The 21,875-nt window shown below is 46.7% G+C and overlaps 2 protein-coding genes across 4 annotated transcripts in view; one reads left to right on the forward strand and one right to left on the reverse strand.

Moving 5' to 3' along the window:
• Positions 1-15,548, forward strand: part of OOEP (oocyte expressed protein) — a 29,677-nt gene extending 14,129 nt beyond the window's left edge. Inside the window, exons 1-3 of one of the 3 annotated variants that reach the window (XM_005552558.5) lie at positions 14,223-14,472; positions 14,691-14,870; positions 15,235-15,548. In XM_005552558.5, the coding sequence (XP_005552615.3) occupies positions 14,283-14,472; positions 14,691-14,870; positions 15,235-15,314 (450 nt within the window). In that variant the 5' untranslated portion in view covers positions 14,223-14,282 and the 3' untranslated portion in view covers positions 15,315-15,548. Of the gene's footprint in view, positions 1-14,222; positions 14,487-14,690; positions 14,871-15,234 lie in introns of those variants that run through there. The other 2 variants (XM_074037666.1, XM_074037665.1) reach the window with 2 other exon arrangements.
• Positions 15,549-19,794: 4,246 nt separating this feature from the next.
• On the reverse strand, positions 19,795-21,114 carry KHDC3L (KH domain containing 3 like, subcortical maternal complex member). The gene is made up of 3 exons (XM_005552561.5): positions 20,874-21,114; positions 20,508-20,687; positions 19,795-20,232 (listed from the first exon to the last, which is right to left on the reverse strand). Exons 1-3 carry the CDS (start codon positions 21,040-21,042, stop codon positions 19,961-19,963), a joined length of 621 nt encoding a protein of 206 aa, XP_005552618.2. The 5' UTR covers positions 21,043-21,114; the 3' UTR covers positions 19,795-19,960.
• Positions 21,115-21,875: the final 761 nt, after the last annotated feature.

Raw genomic sequence — 21,875 nt, forward strand, 5'->3', positions numbered from 1 at the left:
AGGTGTGGTAGTGCATGCCTGTGGTCGCAGGTACTAGGGAGGTTGAGGTGGGGGGATCACTTGAGGTGGGGAGGTTAAGGCTGCAGTGAGCCATGATCACACCACTGCACTGCAGCCTGAGTGACAGAGCAAATCCCTATCTCAAAAATAAAACAAACCAAAAAGAAAAACAAAAACAAAAACCCAAAGTTACAATCCTTTGTTTTTTGTTTGTTTTGTTTTGTTTTTGAGATGGAGTCTCACTCTATCACCCAGGCTAGAATACTGTGGCGCAATCTCGGTTCACTGCAACCTCTGCCTCCCAGGTTCAAGTGATTCTCCTGCCTCAGCTTCCCAAGTAGCTGGGATTACAGGCACGGCACCACCACACTCGGCTAATTTTTGCCTTTTCAGTAGACATGGGTTTCGCCACGTCGGCCAGGCTGGTCTCGAACTCCTGACTTCAAATGATCCACCCACCACGGCCTTCCAAAGTGCTGGGATTATAGGTGTGAGCCACTGTGCCCGGCCTGGTTTTTTATATTAATTGTCCCCCCATGCCAGCCCACCTCTTTCCCTGGACATTCAGGCTACCAAGAAGAGTATACTGGCCATCCTGAATTCCTCAGCCCATGCTTACCTTTAGTCCTCTGCAAAGTAATGTCTGTTCCTGCTATACTGGAACACTGCAGTTTTTGGCAAAGTGAGGACTAACTTTCTCGACTTTTCCTTCCCCACCTAAAACACCTTCAACTAGCTTTCAATTTTGAGATTTGCCAACATCTTGGTCTTGGCCTTCAGCTCTTCCTCCAGGCTACTCTAGGTATTCGGAGTAAAGCTTTCTGGTGCCTGAAGGCATACCTCAAAGACTCAGCCTGAAATCCAAGTAGCCTGAATTCTAAATCTTGTGAGTGAACTTGGGCCTATCCACCTCCCTTCTCATTCACTACTATTTTTATGTTCTGGAACTTACTCCATCTTTTTTTTTTTTTTTTAAACACTTTTTTGTTTTGTTTATTCTTTTTGATTTTTTTTTTTCTTTTTTGAAATGGAATTTCACTCTTGTTGTCCAGGTTGGAGTGCAATGTTGTAATCTTGGCCCACTGCAACCTCCACCTCCTGGGTTCAAGTGATTCTCCTGCCTTGGTCTCCAAAGGAGCTGGGATTACAGGCGCTCTCCACCATGCCTAGCTAAAATTTTTTTTTTTTTTTAATTTTTAGTAGAGATAGGGTTTAACCATGTTGGCCAGGCTGGTCTCGAACTCCTAACCCCAGGTGATCCACCTGCCTAAACCTCCCAAAGTGCTGGGATTACAAGCATGAGCCACCGCACCTGGTCTTGATTATATCAATCAACATCCAAATGTTACTCAACTTACTTCATCTTCTCTAGCCTCTATACCATATGGTTTCTCATGTGTAGATAAATCACAATCTCACAATCTGTTGAGACTAATTGTATTTGGTGTCTAGATCTCTAAAGTCCTCTTTAAAAACAAAAAACAACTCAAAGTTTAATCTGCTTACTAAAAACTATATCAATCATAAGTGTGAAGCTCAAGAAAATTTCAAAGTAATAGTGATGTAACAACCACCCAGATCAAACTTGCTTTCTGAACTTCATATAAATGGAATCCTACAGTGTCTTTTAGCTCACTCATGTTGGGAGTAGTTTATTAATTTTCAATGGTATATAACATTTAATTGTATGGATCTGCCACAATTTATCCATTCTATTATAGACATTTGGTCACTTCTGTTTATTTCCATGTTAAATAACACTGCTATGAACACTCATTAGCAGTGTTATTAGTGCATTTCTGTTGGATATGTGTTGTTTGGGTTTGCTTGTTTGAGACAGGGTTTTACTCTCTCACTCAGGCTGGAGTGCAGTGACACCATCAGGGCTCACTGAACCTTTGACCTACAGATTTAAGCAATCTGCTAAATTTTTTTTTGTATTTTTTTAGTAGAGACAGGGTTTCACCATGTTGCCCAGGCTGGTCTTGAATGCCTGCACTCATGCGATCCACCAGCCTTGGCCTCCCAAAGCGCTGAGATTACAGGCATGAGCCACCGTGCTCAGCCTGGGCATTTATTTAGGAGTAAAAGTACTGAATCAGAAGGTGGTATGTCCAATCCTAGTAGATATGGTCTCCAAATTATATCAACTGAAACCTGCTACCACCACCACCAGCAGCAGCAGTAGCAGTAGAGAGTTTTGTTTTACACTGGGGCTGTTGGCAAACTATACACTTTCTACAAATAAAGTGTTATTAAGGCTGGGTGCAGTGGCTCATGCCTATAATCCTAGGACTTTGGGAGACAGGGAAGGGCGATTGCTAGAGCTCAGGCATTCCAGAACAGCCTGGCCAACATGGCAAAACCCCGTCTCTACAAAAAATAACAAAAATTAGGCCAGGCGTGGTGGCTCACACCTGTAATCCCAGCACTTTGGGAGGCCAAGGCAGGCAGATCCCTTGAGGTTAGGAGTTTGAGACCAACCTGGCCAAAATGGTGAAACCATCTCTACCAAAAAATACAGGCCTGGTGCGGTGGCTCATGCCTCTAATCCCAGCAATTTGGGAGGATGAGGCAGGTGAATCACGAGGTCAGGAGATGGAGACCATCCTGGTTAACACGGTGAAACCCCATCTCTACTAAAAATATAAAAATTAGCTGGGCATGGTGGCATATGCCTGTAATCCCAGCTACTGGGGAGGCTGAGGCAGGAGAATCACTTGAACCCAAGAGGCAGAGGTTGCAGTGAGCCCAGATCACACCATTATACTCCATCCTGGGCAAAAAGAGCAAAACTCCGTCTCAACAAAAACCCACAAAAAACAAAAATTAGCTGGGCGTGGTGGCATGCACCTGTAGTTCCAACTACTCAGGAGGCTGAGGTGAGAGAATCCTTTGAACCTAGGAGGTGGAGATGACAGTGAGCCGAGATTGTGTCACTGCACTCCAGCCTGGGCGACAGGGCAAGACCCTGTCTTAAAAAAAAAAAAAAAAAAAGCTGACTGGGCACAGTGGCTCACGCCTGTAATCCCAGCACTTTGGGAAGCCACGGCGGGCAGATCACCTGAGGTCAGGAGTTTGAGACCAGCTTGACCAACATGGAGAAACCCTGTCTCTACTAAAAATACAGAATTGGCAGGGCGTGATGGCACATGCCTGTATTCCCAGCTACTCAGGAGGCTGAGGCAGGAGAATGGCTTGAACCCAGGAGGTAGAGGTTGCGGTGAGCCGAGATCGCGGCATTGCACTCCAGCCTGGGCAACTAGAGTGAAACTCTGTCTCAAAAGAAAACAAAAAAAGCCAGGCATGGTGGTGCATACCTGTGGTCCCAGCTACTCAGGAGGCTGAGATGAGAGAATCACTTAAGCCCAGGAGGTAGAGGTTGCAGTGAGTGGAGACTGCACCACCACACTCCAGCCTGGGCAACAGAACGAGACCCTGTCTCAAAAAAAAAAAAAAAAAAAAAAAGGGCCGGGCGCGGTGGCTCAAGCCTGTAATCCCAGCACTTTGGGAGGCCGAGACGGGCGGATCACGAGGTCAGGAGATCAAGACCATCCTGGCTAGCACGGTGAAACCCCGTCTCTACTAAAAAATACAAAAAACTAGCCGGGCGAGGTGGCTGGCGCCTGTAGTCCCAGCTACTCGGGAGGCTGAGGCAGGAGAATAGCGTAAACCCGGGAGGTGGAGCTTGCAGTGAGCTGAGATCCGGCCACTGCACTCCAGTCTGGGCGACAGAGCGAGACTCCGTCTCAAAAAAAAAAAATAAATAATAATTTGGGAAACTTGTATCACCACTGTCTTGACACCTTCCAAATTATTACATTTTTCTGATGACATTGGTGGTGGTACTAATAAATGTGATTTTTTTATTATATTATGTAATGAAATGAATCAATATTTTGAAAATTAAATATTTCAATAAACTGATATTTTCCTAATTAATGAGTGATGTTATAAAATCATGCATGAATAAAAAAGCCGTTCAAAGTGTAAGAAGCTACCATTTGCTGAGTGTTGGTATAGTAGAAAGAGTAGTGTCCACAATTATCTAAATATCTGTGTCAGGCTGGATTTTCTTCAATCAAAACAACATATTGCAACAGATTTAATCTGGAGTAGGATATGAGGCTGGGCATGGTGGCTGATGCCTGTAATCCCAGCACTTTCGGAGTTGGAAGTGGGCAGCTGCTTGAGCTCAAGCTCTGGAGTTTAATACCAGGTTGGGCAACATAGCAAAACCCCGTCTCAATTTTTAAAAACCATTAAAAAACAAAAAAAGATATGAGAAACCAGCTGTTTTCTATTAGGCCAGACATTAAACAGATTTACAAACATGTAAAATAAGGCCACTTTTCTTTTCTTTCTTTTTTTTTTCTTTTTTTTTTTGAGATAGAGTCTCACTCTGTTGCCCAGAATGGAGTGCAGTGGCACAATCTCGACTCACTGCAACCTCCACCTCGTGGGATCAAGCAGTTCTCCTGCCTCAGCCTCCTGAGTAACTGGGATTACAGGTGCACACTACCACGTCTGGCTAACTTTGTTTTTTTTTTTTTTTTTTTTTTTTGAGATGGAGTCTCACTTTGTCACCCAGGCTGGAGTACAGTGGCGTGATCTCGGCTCACTGCAACCTCCACCTCCCAGGTCCAAGCAATTCTCCTGCCTCAGCCTCCCAAGTAGCTGGGATTACAGGAGCCCACCACCACGCCCAGCTAATTTTATGTATTTTTAGTAGAGACAGGGTTTCACCATGTTAGCCAGGCTGGTCTCGAACTCCTGACCTCAGGTGATCCACCCGCCTCGGCCTCCCAAAGTGCTGGGATTACAGGCGTGAGCCACCGCGCCCGGCCTAACTTTGTATTTTTAGTAGAGATAGGGTTTCACCATGTTGGCCAGGTTGATCTCAAACTTCTGACCTCAAGTGATCCACCCACCTTGGCCTCCAAAGTGCTGGGATTACAGGCGTGAGCCACCATGCCCGGCTAGGCCACAGAATTTTTTGTTTTGAGAAACAAATTATTTTTCAGGCCAGGCATGGTGGCTCACGCCTATAATCCTAGCACTTTGGAAGGCTGAGGTGGGAAGATTGCTTGAGCCCAGGAGTTCAAGACCAGCCTGGGCAACATGGTGAAACCCTGTCTCTATAAAAACATAAAAATTAGCCGGACGTGGTAGCGCATGCCTGTAGTCCCAGCTACTCAGGAGGCTAAGGCAGGATAATTGCTTGAACCTGGGAGGTAGAGGTTGCAGTGAGCCGAGATCGTGCCACTGCACTCCAGCCTGGGTGACAGAGAGAAACCCTGTCTCAAAAAATCATAATCATAATCATTTTTAATTAAAAGGTTATCTATGTTAACATGAGTTATAGTCATTGAATTAGGTTTCTCAGTTTTAATTTCTAATATAGTAAATATCAGTATCTATACCTTAAAAGCTCTTTAGAGTACTCAATAATTTTTTTTTTTTTTTTTTTTGAGACAGGGTATGGCTCTGTTGCCCAGGCTGGCTGGAGTGCAGTGGTGAGATCTCGGCCCACTGTAACCTCCACCTCCTGGGCTCAAGCGATTCTCCTACCTCAGCCTCCCAAGTAGCTGGGACCACAGGCACATGTCACTATGCCCGGCTAATTTTTGGATTTTTTAGTAGAGATGGGGTTTCACCATGTTGGCCAGGCTGGTCTTAAACTCCTGACCTCAAGGGATCCACCTGCCTTGGCCACCCAAAGTGCTGGGATTACAGGCCTGAGCCACCACGCCCTGCCAGTACTCAATATATATATATATAGATTTTTTTTTTTGAGTCAGAGTTTCATTCTGTCACCTCGGCTGGAGTACAGTGGCATGATCAGGCATGAGCCACCATGTGCAGCCTCAATAATTTTTAAGAGAAGTGGGACCCAAACATTTGAGAACTTCTGGCTCAGATGATCTTCAGAGTTTGTAGCTGGGCCCCATGGCTCAGGCCTATAATCCCAGCATTTTGGGAGGCTGAGGTGGGTGGATTGCTTGAGCTCAGGAGTTCAAGACCAGGCTGGCCAACATGGAGAAACCCTATCTCTACAACAAAATACAAAAACATTAGCTGGGCATGGTGGCACGCACCTGTCATCCCAGCTACTCTAAAGGCTAAGGTGGGAAGATCACTTGAGCCCTGGAAGTAGAGGTTGTAGTGAGCCAAGATCACACCACTGCACTCCAGTCTGGATGTCAGAGTGAGATACTATCTCAAAAAAAAGGAAGAAGAAGAATTTGTAACAATAATATATGCAGGCTGGAGCCTTTGGCATAAATCAAACGGGGTTACTTGGTTAAAACTCAGGTTTTTAACTTGAAAGCTGCCTGGTACAGCTATTGGTCATAGGTGTGATGGTGGGTGGCTGACACCCATAGTCCTAGCACTTCAGGAAGGCCAAGGTAGAAGGCTCATTTGCAGCCAAGGGTTCGAGACCAACCTTGGCAACACAGCAAGAACTCGTTTCTACAAAACATAATTTTAAAAAATATTAGCTAGGTGTGGTTGTACTTACCTGTAGTCCCAGCTCCTCAGGAGACTGAGGCAGGAGAATTGCTTGAGCCCAGAAGGTACAGGTTACAGTGAGCTGTGATAATGCCACTGCACTCTCATCTAGGTAACAGAGTAAGACTCTGTCAATGAATGAATGAATGAATGAATGAATGAATGAATGTAAATATAAATAAATAAATTAAAAAAAATATTTCTGACTTTTTTTTTTTTTTTTTTTTGAGACAGAGTCTCGGTCTGTCGCCCAGGCTGGAGTGCAGTGGCTGGATCTCAGCTCACTGCAAGCTCCGCCTCCCAGGTTTACGCCATTCTCCTGCCTCAGCCTCCCGAGTATCTGGGACTACAGGCGCCCGCCACCTCGCCCGGCTGGTTTTTTGTATTTTTTAGTAGAGACGGGGTTTCACCATGTCAGCCAGGATGGTCTCAATCTCCTGACCTCGTGATCTGCCCATCTCGGCCTCCCAAAGTGCTGGGATTACAGGCTTGAGCCACCGCGCCCGGCCTGCTGACTTTTTACAGTATGTTCAAAACCAAACCCACCAAACTCACTTACATGAGTTAATTTTGAGGCCACAAATACCTATCACATATTGGGTGATATCAGAGAAACATTTGAGTAGAGAGGAAATTGCATAGCACAGTTCACTCAAAAAGTAGAAATGATATATTCTCAAGAACTTGAGAAAGTTCGAGGTGTGGTGACTCTACTGCATGCATGAGCAGGTTGTTTACTCCTGAGGCAGATAATAAAGCCCTCCCAGAAACTAATCACCCCTATTGCTTTGTGAGCAGAGCCCTATAGTTCTGTCTCAGCTGAAGCAAAACATGCTGCCTACATTTAAAAGGGGTCTTGAGGTTTTGGCTCCAGTTTCTGTCTCATCTTTATAGCTTTCACAGGATTATATTTTCAGCAAATAGAACAGCTCTAGAAACTTCCTTGGATGTTCCTTTAAAGTTTACACCAAGGCTGGCTTAAGATTGTAGTCAGTTTCTCTCTCCCATGGTAATAGGACTACATATGTCTGGCTAATTGTGTTAACTGACAATGGCAGAATGAAAGAAAATGGAATTCTAATGGTAAAGCACAATTATATAAGGATGTAGCCAAAGAACCATAGGGCATCTCACCAACAATAAAGTTTTTTACAATTTTGGGGAAGAGAGAAATAAACTAAATAAAATCATGGGCTGGGTGCAGTGGCTCACGCCTGTAATCCCAGCACTTTGGGAGGCCAAGGCAGGTGGATCACCTGAGGTCAGGAGTTCGAGACCAGCCTGGCCAACACGGTGAAACCTCTTCTCTACTAAAATACAAAAATTAGCCGGGCATGGTAGCAGATGCCTGTAATCCCAGCTACTTGGGAGGCTGAGGCAGGAGAATCACCTGAACCTGGGAGCCAGAGGTTGTGGTGAGCCAAGATCGTGCCACTGCACTCCAACCTGGATGACAGAGTGAGACTCTGTCTCAAAATAAATAAAAAAATAAAATAAATAAATAAATACAAAAACCAGCCAGGCTTGGTGGTGGGTGCCTGAAATCCCAGCTACTCTGGAGGCTAAGGCAGGAGAGTTGCTTGAACTCGGGAGGTGGAGGTTGCAGTAAGCTGAGATCTCACCATTGTACTCCAGCCTGAGTGACAGACTCTGTCTCAAATAAAAAAATTAATTAATTAATTAATTAAAATCATGTTTCTTTGGGCTGTATGTATAAGGATCAACATCAGATCTTGACAGTGAAGTGAACCCAGGGTCCTTAATTGAGATAGATGTGGAATGTTGTATTCGAAAAACCCCTTGTCCAAAACAGCTGCGACTGAGTTGTAAATTAAGGCTGTTTCTCTGTATCAGAGTGACTTAGGAAAACAAACAAAAAAAGAAAAACAAAATTAAAAAATAAAGTGACTTAGATCCTCCAGGCAAGAATGGATGTTTCATTGTTACTGATATACACATTTAAATAGTACCTTTTCTGATAGTCTGTAATTTTAGAGAATACTGTTCCTCATTGAGTAAGAACATAATAGTCATTCAAAAATGGGAGATCAGCCGCCTTGTGGTGGCTCACACCTGTAATCACAACACTTTGAGAGGCTGAGGTGGGTGGATTACTTAAGGTCAGGAGTTCGAGACCAGCCTGGCCAACATGGTAAAACCCCGTCTCTACAAAAATTCACCTGGCCATGGTGGCAGGTGCCTGTAATCCTAGCTACTCTGGAGGCTGAGGCAGGAGAATCAGTTGAACCCGGGAGGCGGAGGTTGCAGTGAGCCGAGATCGTGCCACTGCACTCCAGCCCAGGCAACAGAGTGAGACTCCATCTCAAAAAAATAAATAAATAAAAGGGGAGAGATCACTATGACAATTTACAGCTGCAGCATGTCTTTGGGAGAAACTTAATTTTGTAGCTGGTTTTATCTGTGTCTGTCTCAACCTGCTATAAATGATGGCAGATTTATCTTTTCTCTCATGGATATAGTTATATAATATAAAATTTAATTTTATATAAATATATACTATATATAAGAATGTATAAATTATATATATTATATATAAGTATATATATGTTTTATATATATATATAAAAAAAAGAGAGAGTCCAGGCTGGAGTACAATGGTGCCATCATAGCTCATTGCAGCCTCTAACTCCTGGACTAAAGGGATCCTTCTGCCTGCAGCTCCCAGAGTAGTTGGGACTACAAGGCATGAGACACCACACTGGATTAATTTTTAATTTTTTTGTAGAGACAGGGCCTCCTTATGCTGCCCAGGCTGGTCTACAACTCCTGGCCTCAGGCAGTCCTCCCACCTCCCATAGTATTGGGATTACACACCTGAGCCATCCCTCTAGGCTCACTAATCTAATTTTTACTTTCTCTTCTCTTAGCTGGGAAAAGGTAGTTCTCTTTGTAAAGAGGTGGCTTGGAGGGGATTCTAGAAATGCTTAGAAAGCTCAGCTTCACCTTAAATACGACCAAAGCTACTCAAGTATGTCAGCAAGGAAAGTCTGTTTTTTAAAAGAAGAGTTGGCTGGGTGCGGTGGCTCATGCCTGTAATCCCAGCACTTTGGGAGGCTGAAGCGGGTGGATCACCTGAGGTCAGGAGTTCAAGACCAGCCTGGCCAACATGGTGAAACCCCACCTCTACTAAAAGTACAAAAATTAGCTGGGCATGGATGGCAGAAACCTGTAATCCCAGCTACTCAGGAGGCTGCGGCAGGAGAATGGCGTAAACTCGGGAGGCGGAGCTTGCAGTAAGCTGAGATCCGGCCACTGCGCTCCAGCCTGGGCAACAGAGCAAGACTCCGTCTCAAAATAAATAAATAAATAAATAAATAAATAAATAAAGAGTCAAGTATGAGATCAGTCTCCCTTCCCCCATCAATAAATTAAAACAAAGATTAGGAGACATATTTTAACAGTTCCAGTAAAAACTCCAGACTAGGCTGGGCACAGCTCATGTTGTAATCCCAGCACTTTGGGAGACCAAGGCAGGAGGGTTGCTTGAGCCCAGGAGTTCTAGACCAGCCTGGACAATATGGTGAAACCACATCTCAAAAAACAAAACCAAAAAATTCCAGACTATGATCACACAGGCAAATATACAGAAAAGGTAAGGTGAAAGGAGAATTATGTGTTTGACTACAATTTCAGGGCTGGGGGCAGGCCTGGAATCTGAGTCTTTTTTACCATCTCTGCACCCATCATCTTTTGTTGCTGGTAGGATTGGGGTTGGCTTCAAGTTTTGGTCCTGTAGATCTGATTGGCTCTGTACCACAGAAGTGGAGGGCTGGGCAACACATGGGAGTGGGTCCTGGAAAGGGCCTAGTCATACAGGGGCCTCTGGGGTTCCACATCACTGGATGAAGGCAGCCAGGCATTATGACTTTCGTAGACTCCAGGTACTTTTAGTGGAGCCCCTTTTCCTCCATTAAAAAAATACATAAAATTGTACGTTATTTTTATTTTATTTTTTTAGAGATGGGGTCTTGCTCTGTCACTCACACTAGAGTGCAATCATAGCTCACTGCAGCATCAACCTTGTGCACTCAGGCTATCCTTCCTCAGCCTCCCAAGTAGCTGGGACTACAGGCGCATGTCACCAAAACCAGCTAATTATTTTATTTTTTGTAGAGACAGGTTCTCTCTATTTTGCCCAGGGTGGTCTCAAACTCCTAAGCTCAAGTGATCCTCCTGCCTCAGCCTCCCAAAGTGATGGGATTAGAGGCATGTATATATATTTTTAAAATATATTTTAAAAATATATTTTCAGCAAGGCGCAGTGGCTCAAGGCTGTAATCTCAGCACTTTGGGAGGCTGAAGTGGGTAGATCACCTGAGGTCAGGAGTTCGAGACCAGCCTGGACAACATAGTGGAACTCCACCTCTACTAAAAATACAAAATTAGCCAGGCGTGGTGGTGCATGCCTATAATCCCAGCTACTTGGGAGGCCTAGGCAGGAGAATCACTTGAACCCAGGAGGCGGAGGTTGCAGTGAGCTGAGATTCGCCATTGTACTCCAGCCTGAGCAACAAGAGCAAAACTCTGTCTCTAAATAAATAAATAAATAAATAATTGCATACTTAAAATATTCTGGCCCTGGCCAGCTGCAGTGGCTCATGCCTATAATCTAACATTTTGGGAGGCCAAGGCAGGAGAACTGCTTGAGCCCAGGAGTTTGAGACCAGCCTGGGCAACATAGGGAGACCTCTGTCTCTACAATGAGTGTGATGGCATGCACCTGCCCCAGCTACTCAGTGAGCTGAGATCGTGCCACTGCACTCCAGCCTGGGTAACAGAGTGAGACCCTGTCTCAAAAAAGAAAACAAAAGAAGAGAAGGAAAGAAAAAGAGAGAGAAAGTGAGAAAGAATCTTCCAGACCGTAAGAGCTCTAGGGAACATCAATTTGCTCTGGCTGCTTTCCCATTTTGATCTCGGGCTGGCATCAGGCCCACTGGAGGATCCCTGGCACCCCGAGACGCTAACCCAGATGGTGGGAGAAGTGTTCTATTAACCCGGCCAGGTTGACTCAGTGCATCTCTCCACCTCAGTCTCTGGTGTTGGCTTCTATGCACTCGGGAAAACTGCCCACTTGTCCCCAGGCTTCCAAGGAGGCCCACATGACCATCTGAGTTCCCAAAAGGTTTCCTTGCGCAATAGCCCTCTCATTTTGGCAGGCTCAGGTGCAAAGGCTTATCGGTCTCCCCAAAGCTGGGATCTTCTTTGTGGCAGAAGATCCCCACAAGATAATGGGATACTAGCTTTTTCACACCAGGAAATGGAATTTGAGAGAAGTTAACTTATTGTGTGGCTCAGATCACCACAGTCCCCCTGAAGAAGCCGTTAAAATTCTATACATGCTGGGTAAAATATTCTTTATCTACAGCAGTGTAAGTGCATCTCATGATTAGATTGAGGTTTTAAATTTTTTTAGATTTATTTTTGGAGTCTCGCTCTGTCACCCAAGCAGGAGTACAGTGGTGTGATCATGGCTCACTGCATCCTCAAACCCCTTGGCTCAAGCGATCTGCTGGCCTCTGCCTCATAAAGTGCTGGGATTACAGGCGTGAGCCACAATATCTGACCTTGATTAGGTTAAGGTGTTTTTCTGTTTTTGTTTTTTGTGTTTTTTTTGAGATGGACTCTCACTCTGTCGTCCAGGCTGGAGTGTAGTGGTGCCATCTTGGCTCACTGCAACCTCTGCCTCTGGGGTTCAAGCAATTCTCCTGCCTCAGCCTCTCGTGTAGCTGGGATTGCAGGTAACCACCACACACCCGGCTTTTTCTTTTTTTTCTGAGATGGAGTTTTGCTGTTGTTGCCCAGGCTGGAGTGCAATGGTGTGATCTCGGCTCACCGCAACCTCCGCCTCCTGGGTTCAAGCGATTCTCCTGCCCCAGCCTCCCGAGTAGCTAGGATTATAGGCATGCGCCACTATGCCCGGTTAATTTTTTGTATTTTTAGTAGAGACTAGGTTTCTCCATGTTGGTCAGGCTGGTCTCGAACTCCTGACCTCAGGTGATCCACCCGCCTCAGTCTCCCAAAGTGCTGGGATTACAGGCGTGAGCCACTGTGTCTGGCCCACACCCATCTAATTTTTGTATTTTTAGTAGAGATGGGTTTTCTCCATGTTGGTCAGGCTGGTCTCAAACTCCTGACCTCAAGTGATCCTCCTGCCTTGGCCTCCCAAAGTGCTGGGATTATAGGCGTGAGTCACCTTGCCTGGCCAGGTTAAGGTTTTAAATGTTCATTGCATCACAGCCATAGCTAAATCTAGTTTTCCTGTAAGTATGCCCTACACATCTGATAGTAAGGTTTTCTCAGCAACCATTGAGGGTGAGAGGGGGTGGGCTCAGGGGCAGAAAACTGGAGCCTCCACACAGTCCTAGATGATCATGTGGAATCTGGAACATGCTTTCCACTATTTTGAGTTTTTTCCTCTAGGCTGGCTGTGGTGGCTCACACCTGTAATCCCAGCACTTTGGGAGGCCAAAGTGAGAGAGGACTGCTTGAGCCTAGGAGTTCAAAACCAGCCTGGCAACATAGTGGGACCCTGTCTCTACAAACAGACAGACAACAACAACAGAAGAGCTGGAAAATAGCTGGGTGTGGTGGCAGGCACCTGTGGTCTCAGCTACTCAGGAGGCTGAGACAGGAGGGTCACTTAGGCCTGGGAGGTCGAGGCTTCAGTGAACCGAGATCATGCCACTGCATTCCAGCCCAGGCAACAGACTGAGACCTATCTCAGAAAAATAGAAAATAGTTTTAAAACAAACACATAGTTAATCGTAAGAACAAAATAGTATTTTCAGCAGATACTATCTATTCTGAAACAACTACAAAACAATATTTCTAGAAATATAGTAGAAAATGTGTAAAGACATGCATGGGGATGATATATACACACTAGCTTCAAGATAATTTCCTCTGGAGAGGAAAAGGAAAGATGCTTGAGTAATATCTATTTTAAAAACAGAGAAGTGAGGCAAATGTGGGGAAATGTCAATATCTGTTAAACTGGGGGAGGGTACAGGGCTGTGCTATATTACTTTTTTGGATGTGTGAAACCTTTCTTTTTTTTTTTAATTAAAAAAAATTTTTAATTAAAATTACGAACACTGGGAAAAAATTCATTGATACTGGTTGTCTTAGGATACTGGAAATAAAGGAAAATTGTCTAACTTGCTACATGTTCTATAAGACCACCTCCGACGTTTTGTTTAAAACATGATACACTTGCTTGAATGATTTAAAAATGGTAACCATCCGGAGAGTCAGAAGATAACAGCATGGGGCAGAAGAGAGAAAACCGACACATTCAACAAGCCTGCCCTGGGTCCAATCTACCTATCTCTGGGAGGTAACGATGAAACCTTAACCTATCCAGCAAAGGCGATTCCCAGTCAGCAGAGTCGTCAATTCAAACTCACAGTGTTAATCAGCTATAAGGTGGGCAGAAGTCTTTCAGGCTAAGTATATCTTACGAGGCAAAGATGACGAAGGAGAGCGTTGGAGACCCAACAGGAGGCCAGATGCATACTAGTTCAAAGTCAAAGAGGCAATCCCGGCGACTGAGGCAGCACAGGAAGTGCCCGATGTGCCGCTAGGCCAGGGCGTCGATTGCACCAGCTCACCCCGACGCGGTGCTAGGCGCCGCCGGAAGGGGCGGAGCGGGTGGAATATGGTAAAAGAGAGTCCGAGCTTCGCGCCTGGGTCTGGAGGAGGTCCCGCGAAAGCCACCTCGAGCGCGCTCCGCGGCTGCTGGTCCCAGTATGGTCGATGACGCTGGTGCTGCTGAGTCCCAGCGGGGCAAACAGACCCCGGCCGACTCCCTGGAGCAGCTGCGTATGTTACCACTTCCGCCGCCGCAGATTCGCATCCGGCCTTGGTGGTTTCCGGTGCAGGAACTGGGAGACCCTTTGGTGTTCTACCTGGAGGCATGGCTGGCAGACGAGCTCTTTGGTGAGCGACCCCAGGTGTGCTAGTGGGCTGTCCACCTCCAGTCTGAGAGAAACTCGGCAGAGCAGCTCTCTACAGCTTCTTTCCCAGATTCGCAAGCCAAAAGTGTTGCAGTGATTGCCCACCTTCCAGCTCTTCCCTTCCCTGGCCAACGTTCCCTTAAAATTCAGCTTGTAACTTGCCACCGTGCGGCCCCTCAGAGTCTTTCCTTACTTGTTTAGGCCCGGACCGAGCCATGATTCCAGAAATGGAATGGACGAGCCAGGCCCTGATGACAGTGGACATAGTGGACTCTGGGAACCTAGTCGAAATCACCGTTTTTGGACGGCCCAGTGTACAGAATCGGGTGAAGAGCATGCTCCTGTGCCTGGCATCGTTTCACCGAGAACATCGTGCCCGAGGTGAGGGTCTTTGAGAACCTGCATGTGGAGGAAGCCACGAGTGACTGTACTGGCCTTGCTCGGTTTCCTTCCATCCTCCCTTAACCTTCTCAGAATTTCTTGGTTTCCAGACCCCAGGGGCTGCACGAAGTTTGTTGGGAGGGGATCCCGGGGTAGGACCTTGGGAAAGTCAGCGGAGATCTGATACATTCAGGCCCATCACTGCCCAAGTCAGCCTCAGCTGGGTTACGACGCTATCGCAGATCCCAGGTTCGGAGCCTCCACCGCAGGTCTTTCTCTCCTCCCCAACTCCCAATCACTGAGTAGTTCGAAACAGCGAACCGTTTTCCCTGTCCATGGTTAGCATCAACTGCTTCTCTTCCAGCTGAGAAGATGAAACACCTTGAGAAGAACTTGAAGGCCCATGCATCAGACCCCCACTCTCCCCAGGATCCTGTTGCTTAAGACAACATAGTTACTGTCGGGAACATCTTAAGAACTTTCCAACTTTTTCTGCTAAAGTTGAAGAGAAGCAAGTATAGCATTCCTAAATCCCTGCATTCCTTTTTCCTGTGTCTTGATGGAATGTGGTTTATTTTGTTGCAAGAGTGAGCTTGAACTATTCTAATAAAGAAATGGCTATTTTGCCAATGGCATTAAGATCTTCACACACTTATAATAAAGCAAATTTATAAAAGATTGACTCTTATGTTTTGATATGAAGGGTGGGCAGAAGGCTGGCAGGTTGTAGTTTTGTAGGTTTTTGTTTTTGTTTTTTTGTTTTTGTTTTGTTTTTTTCTTCCTGAATTCCCATCATTTTGAAACTCCTAATCCTTCTATGATTTTATGGTCAGAATGAGGCCCTCACCCACAGGGGGCAGATATGCAGGGGCAGATAACCTCCCAAATGGTGATCTGTTTTGTTTTTACATAATTGGCTCTCAAACTTTAAAGCTTGTAAAAAATCACCTTGGGAGCTTGTTAAAACACAATTTCCTAGGCTCATTCTCCAGAGAATTCTGATTCAGTACTGTTGGGGTGGGGCTTGTAATTTGCATTTCTGATGAGCTCACAGGTACTACCAAAGCAGCTTATCTGAGGCTCTCACTTTGCAGCTGGTAATTGACCCTCCAAAGAGCACCAGCTGTGCGTTTTCCTGGAGTGGGCTGTCCGTCTGGCACAGGATGACATTCCAACAAGCAGGCCTGGGCGGTCAGCATTCATTAATGGTAGCTTTGTGATTCACCACGGAAGAAAAGGGATCCCTGGCACCTTGGCTTGTGGATGGCGCCCTGCCTTGGAGCCGGCTGTCTCCCTTTTTCTGCAAGGCGAGGCTGCACAGGTGTCCAGCATGGGCAAGATTGTTTTTCCATTACGTGTTGTACTGAGATTACCAATCTCTGCAAAACAGCTCCTATCCTTGCTGCCCCACTTTCTGGAAGTAGAATTTTTGGGGTGAAAGGTGTCAAAAGCCCTGTGGCTTCAAGCGCAATTAGGATTGGTTTGAGACTCATGGAATTTATGCATTCCTTGGCAATAAAGTGTTCTAGCCTTTTGCAAGCGTTTTAAACTCAAGTCTCTTTAATTGTACATTTTTGATTAGAGGTGATGTTGAATGTTTTCTTTGTTTCAGTTTTACATTTTTCTGTATTAATTCCTTTCTTGACTTCTTTCAACTGGTGAAGATAAGGATTTTTATTTATCTCTATAAGCTTTTGTAACAATGGTCTGTTATTACCAGCATTTTCCACCCTCTTACATTTTTTTTTTGCATGTGAAAGATTTTTATTTTATGTAGTTAAATCAATTACTGTTTCCTGTGTGTTCTCCCATATCCCCACCCTCTTAAGTTTAAGAGCTCCTAATTTTCTCCCATAGAAATTTGATTCTTTCAAGTTTTTCCTGGTGTGATTTTTAATGTATGTTTGTTTATTTATTTATTTATTTAGAGATGGAGTCTTGCTCTGTCATCCAGGCTGGAGTGCAGTGGTGTGATCTCAGCTCACTACAACCTCTGCCTCCCTGATTTAAGCAATTCTTCTGGCTCAGCCTCCCAAGTAGCTGGGATTACTGGCATGTGCCACCACACCTAGCTAATTTTCGTATTTTTAGTAGAGACGGGGTTTCACCATGTTGGCAAGGGTAGTCTCAAACTCCTGACCTCAGGTGATTCTCCCACCTTGGCATCCGAAAGTGCTGGGATTAGAGGCATGAGCCACTGCACCTGGCCCTGGTGGGGTTTTTATTTTTATTTATTTATTTTTATTTTATTTTATTTTACTTTTTGAGATGGAGTCTCACATTGTCGCCCAGGCTGGAGTGCAGTGGCACAATCTCGGCTCACTGCAACCTCCATCTCCCAGGTTCAAGCAATTCTCCTGCCTCAGCCTCCAGTGTGGCAACCTCTCCTGTTCCTCCACGCCAAGCAGCTGGCTTGGCTTGATGACATCTATAATTCCAGCATGATATAGAGTTTCCATTTATTGGGTGTTTAGAGAAAGAAGCAGCCATATGAATAGGTGAAACTTAAAGTGTCAGTTCCAGGAAAGATGTTCATAGATGTTTTGGATGAGTTGAAAAGGTTGTGAGGGCCGGACACGGTGGCTCAGGCCTGTATTCCCAGAACTTTGGGAGGCTGAGGCAGGTGGATCACCTGAGGTCAGGAGTTCAAGACCAGCCTGGCCAACATGGTGAAACCCCGTCTCTACTAAAAATACAAAAATCAGCCAGGCGTGGTGGTGGGCGCCTGTAATTCCAGCTGCTTGGGAGGCTGAGGCAGTAAAATTGCTTAGACCCCGGAGGTGAAGATTGCAGTGGAATGCCATTGCATTTCAGCCTAGGTGACAGAGCGAGACTCTGTCTCAAAAAAAAAAAAAAGTAGACTTGCCCTCTTAAATGTTAAAACAGTCTACAAAGCTACTTAATTAAAATAGGAGGTAGACAGCAGAAAAAGTAGAAAAGTTACACATGAACATAGATTGGTTAACACTGAATTTGGTCAAGGACAATGAAAACAGCTTGTAGGCCGGGCGCGGTGGCTCAAGCCTGTAATCCCAGCACTTTGGGAGGCCGAGACGGGCGGATCACGAGGTCAGGAGATCGAGACCATCCTGGCTGACACGGTGAAACCCCGTCTCTACTAAAAAATACAAAAAACTAGCCGGGCGGGCGCCTGTAGTCCCAGCTACTTGGGAGGCTGAGGCAGGAGAATGGCGTGAACCTGGGAGGCGGAGCTTGCAGTGAGCTGAGATCCGGCCACTGCACTCCAGCCTGGGTGGCAGAGCGAGACTCCGTCTTAAAAAAAAAAAAAAAAAAGAAAACAGCTTGTAAAGAAGAGAATCCAACATTCTGGTAAAGTGGGTATTACACAGAGAAAAACAACATACACATTGAGTTTTAGTTCTGTGATGTATCCTCATCTGAAACTGATTTTGTGTTGATTTTGAATTTAAAATGTTCTAAAGTTCTTCTAAAATTAGTCAACTATTTTAATAAAATGATTACCGGTTAAAAGTTGCTAATAAGTTTTTGTAAATTCAGCTTTATGTCGTAATTCCCTTATTGTAAGGTACATGATTATTTTAAACTCGAGTGATAATTAGTGGTGACAAAAAGTTTGTGATAGATATTCCCCTGATATTTAAAGTTAGCTTTGAACTTTTAAAAATTACTAGTGATTGGCGGGGCGTGGTGGCTCACACCTGTAATCCCAGCACTTTGGGAGGCCCAGGCGGCGGGCGGATAACCTGAGGTCAGACCAGTCTGGCCAACATGGTGAAGCCCCTTCTGTACCCAAAACGCAAAAATTAGCTGGGCGTGGTGGCGCGGGCCTGTAGTCCCAGCAACTGGGGAGGCTGAGGCAGGAGAATTGTTTGAAACCGGGAGGCAGAGGTTGTGTTGAGGTGAGATGGGGCCACTGCACTCCAGCCTGGGGGACAGAGCGAGACTCCATCTCCAAAATAAAATGAAAATTATCAGTGATTCTTGGTTAAAAAAAAAAAATCCTAATTAAATCCTAATTACAGAATTACTGCATGCTATTGTTTAATCCTAGCACCCAGCTGTTGGCTTGCATTCTTCTAGATTAATTCGCAGGCTCAGGGACCTGCATCCCAGTGCCCTGACCAGAGCTGTGACCCGGGAAGCCAAAGTGTTCTCTGCTCAGGCTCCTCGCTGCCGTAGTAACTGAGGAAAGAGTAGCCGGTGCCTGTATCTTGCTGGTGTCCAAGACCTTCCTGGAAGGTGGGTGACCCAAGCAAGACCTGAAGACGGCAACAGTGCAGCCGGAGAGTGCAGCTCGGCTCTCTTCGTTTCCCCCTTCCCCGAGGTAATTTTCCCCAGCGGGGAAAGTGTTCTGTGGCAGCGTCGCCATACACGCAGGGCCTTCCAAATCCAGCTGGCCCCCAAGCGACCCGGTTTTCTCATCCCAAGTCACCTTGAGTAGAACCACAGCGGGCTTGGAGAGGTTTCCTAGTGGGCCAGAGAAGCTTCTCACCTGTTAAAGCCAGATGCGCGCGGTTAAGGAGTACAAGTGGCACAGCGGACCACAGCCAGGGAAGATTGCGACCCCGGGCGGCTGGGAGCCAGAAGCCCCACCTGTCTCGAGGTAAAGAGCGGCGCAGGGCAGAACTGGGCTGTTGGAGGAATACGCCTTTCCCTCCCCTCTACCTTCCAAAATACAGACGTCAGGGAAATGCAATTGTTTATCAGAACTCAAGTTTGTGTTGACAACCACTCAACAGAAGGTGTAAAACAAAAACAATCCACGTCAACCTCCCCCGCCACCCCGGCTTCCTGGTCTAAAGTAGCGGGGGGCTTCCACTTTGCAATTATTTATTAGAACTCAGGTTTGTGTTTGCAGCCATTCAACAGAAGGGGTAAAAAAAACCAATCCACATCATCCACCCTTACCCCGGCTTCAGGGGCTGAAGTAGGGGGCGGCTTCTAGTTTGCAATTTTTTATTAGAACTCAAGTTTGTGTTTGCAACCATTCAACAGAAGGGGTAAAACAAAAAATCCACATCATCCTCCTCCCAACCGCAGCTTCTGGGCGAAGTACGGGCTTTCACTTTAACCCCTGACTGGCTCTGGCTCCAGGGCCCGAGATGCCTTCATAATCTGGTAACTGGGGCCCGGGTATCCTCGCGAAACCGCTGGGTCACTGCCTTGCTGGCAGCTTCGGGGGATCGCTGGGTCCCGGACTGGTTGGCAGCCTCGAGAGACTGCTGGGTCCCGGTCTCCCGCACCTCCACCGGAGAACCCTGTGTCCCGACCTCCCGGACCTCCACCGAACGCTGGGTCCCGGCCTCCCGGACTTCTGCTGAAGACAGCTGGATCTCGGCCTTCTTAGTGGCGACATCCTGGGCGAGGGCCTTTCCTGAGCCTGAAAGAAGAGCAGTGTGCGGAGGCCACAGCTGTGTCCCTATATCCTCTCCAAAAAAGGACAGTCACCCAAGCGGCCTGCGGGAGTAGGAACCAGGAATCCCAGAACGCGGGTTCACTTTGGCCTTCTGGATCCATGGCAACCGCCCCGTCTCCCACCCACTAACCGGGGGCAGACTGGGAGGGCGAGACTGCAGCCCCAGCAGCCAGGAAACCCCAGGATCACTCCTACGGAGCCAGGGTTTGCTCCAGGTAGCCCCATTCCCAGCCCCGTACCTTTCGCCTGGAGCTGTCGGTGATAGTCAGCCAAGTTCATGATCATCTTGATTGTGTCCTCCTGGTAAGAAGGCCTCCCAAATACCAAGATCTCAGCCTCGCCGTTAGGGTCCAACCGATTCACATGAATCAAGATTTGGGACATACCCTGGACGTGCGGGATGCGTTCTCGGTCCCTGCCTGCGCGGGTAGTAGAGAGGCTGTGAGGGTTGGGTGGCTCCCGGGGGTCTTGGGAGGGGAAAGTGGAAGGAGGAGACAGCCAGAGGGCATTGGCTACTGGGGAGGCTTGCCCTGGAACGCAGTGGGATGTGGGTGTGGGCGGCAGAAAGAAGCCGCATAGGGGCTGCCCCTCCTTGCTCCACTCACCGAAGATCTTTTCCACCAGCCAAACCTCCAGGCGAACTACCTTCGGATTCTTCAGGAACTCAGAGTGGAACCAGGAGAACCGCTTAGGAAGGTGACCAAGCACCTCGACTGGCATTGCTTTTGGCTGCATCAGTTGCACGAGCGTCGGAAACCGCCTGGGAGTGTCCATGCTGCGCCCGGTCCTGCAGGAGACAAGACCACCACAGCAAACCCAAAGGCCAAGCTGGAGCTAGGCGACTAGAACTGCGGTTTCGCCTGGGCCTTATTTAAAGTGCTTTTGGCCAGCCCCTCCTCTCCAACCGCGCCCTTCTCATTGGGTCCCAGGCCTCGCCTCCGCCTCCAGGAGCCCCGGCTTTTTCCGAGGCAGCGCAAGTGCACCGGTTCCTGCGTTGCTCTCAGTGTCTCTTCTGTCAGGAGCAGCCCTTTCCCCAGCGCACCCGGTAGGAGGAACCGGGCTCTGGGCACCAGGAATCCGCTGGTGCCCAGCGGGAGTCTTAACCATGGACTCAGGAAGGCGTGGACAAGCCCAGTATCTCTCCCAGAGGAAGGAACTGATACTTGCAGAATGAATACTTCATACGTCCCTCACTCGCTTCTGATCCCTGGCCACTACGTTTTCTCCCTCTGGCACCAGGTTTTCAGATTATTCTGTCACTTGCCTGAGACAGCTGAGTACAGAGCAGAATAAGCGCCCGCCTTTTTGTTTTGTTTTGTTTTGCTATAGGGTCTGTGTAGTGAGATTTGCATAGTAAAAAAAAGGGGGGGATAGAAAAAAAGTTATGGGGTCTGGCTATGTTGCCCAGGTTGGCTTTGAACTCCAGGGCTGAAAAAAATCCTCCCTCTTTAGCCTCCCCAGTGGTGGGACTATAAAGCGCTTTTAATTAATGCAGCAATGAACACACCTAACCACAGATGGTTCTCGTGGTTTGGACACCAGAGGAGATTCCTTGAAAATTTTTGACATCTCTGTTCTTTTTTATTTTTAATTTTTTAAATTGGAGA

The sequence above is a fragment of the Macaca fascicularis genome, chromosome 4 (assembly GCF_037993035.2).
Source record: "Macaca fascicularis isolate 582-1 chromosome 4, T2T-MFA8v1.1".
Taxonomy (NCBI): domain Eukaryota; kingdom Metazoa; phylum Chordata; class Mammalia; order Primates; family Cercopithecidae; genus Macaca; species Macaca fascicularis.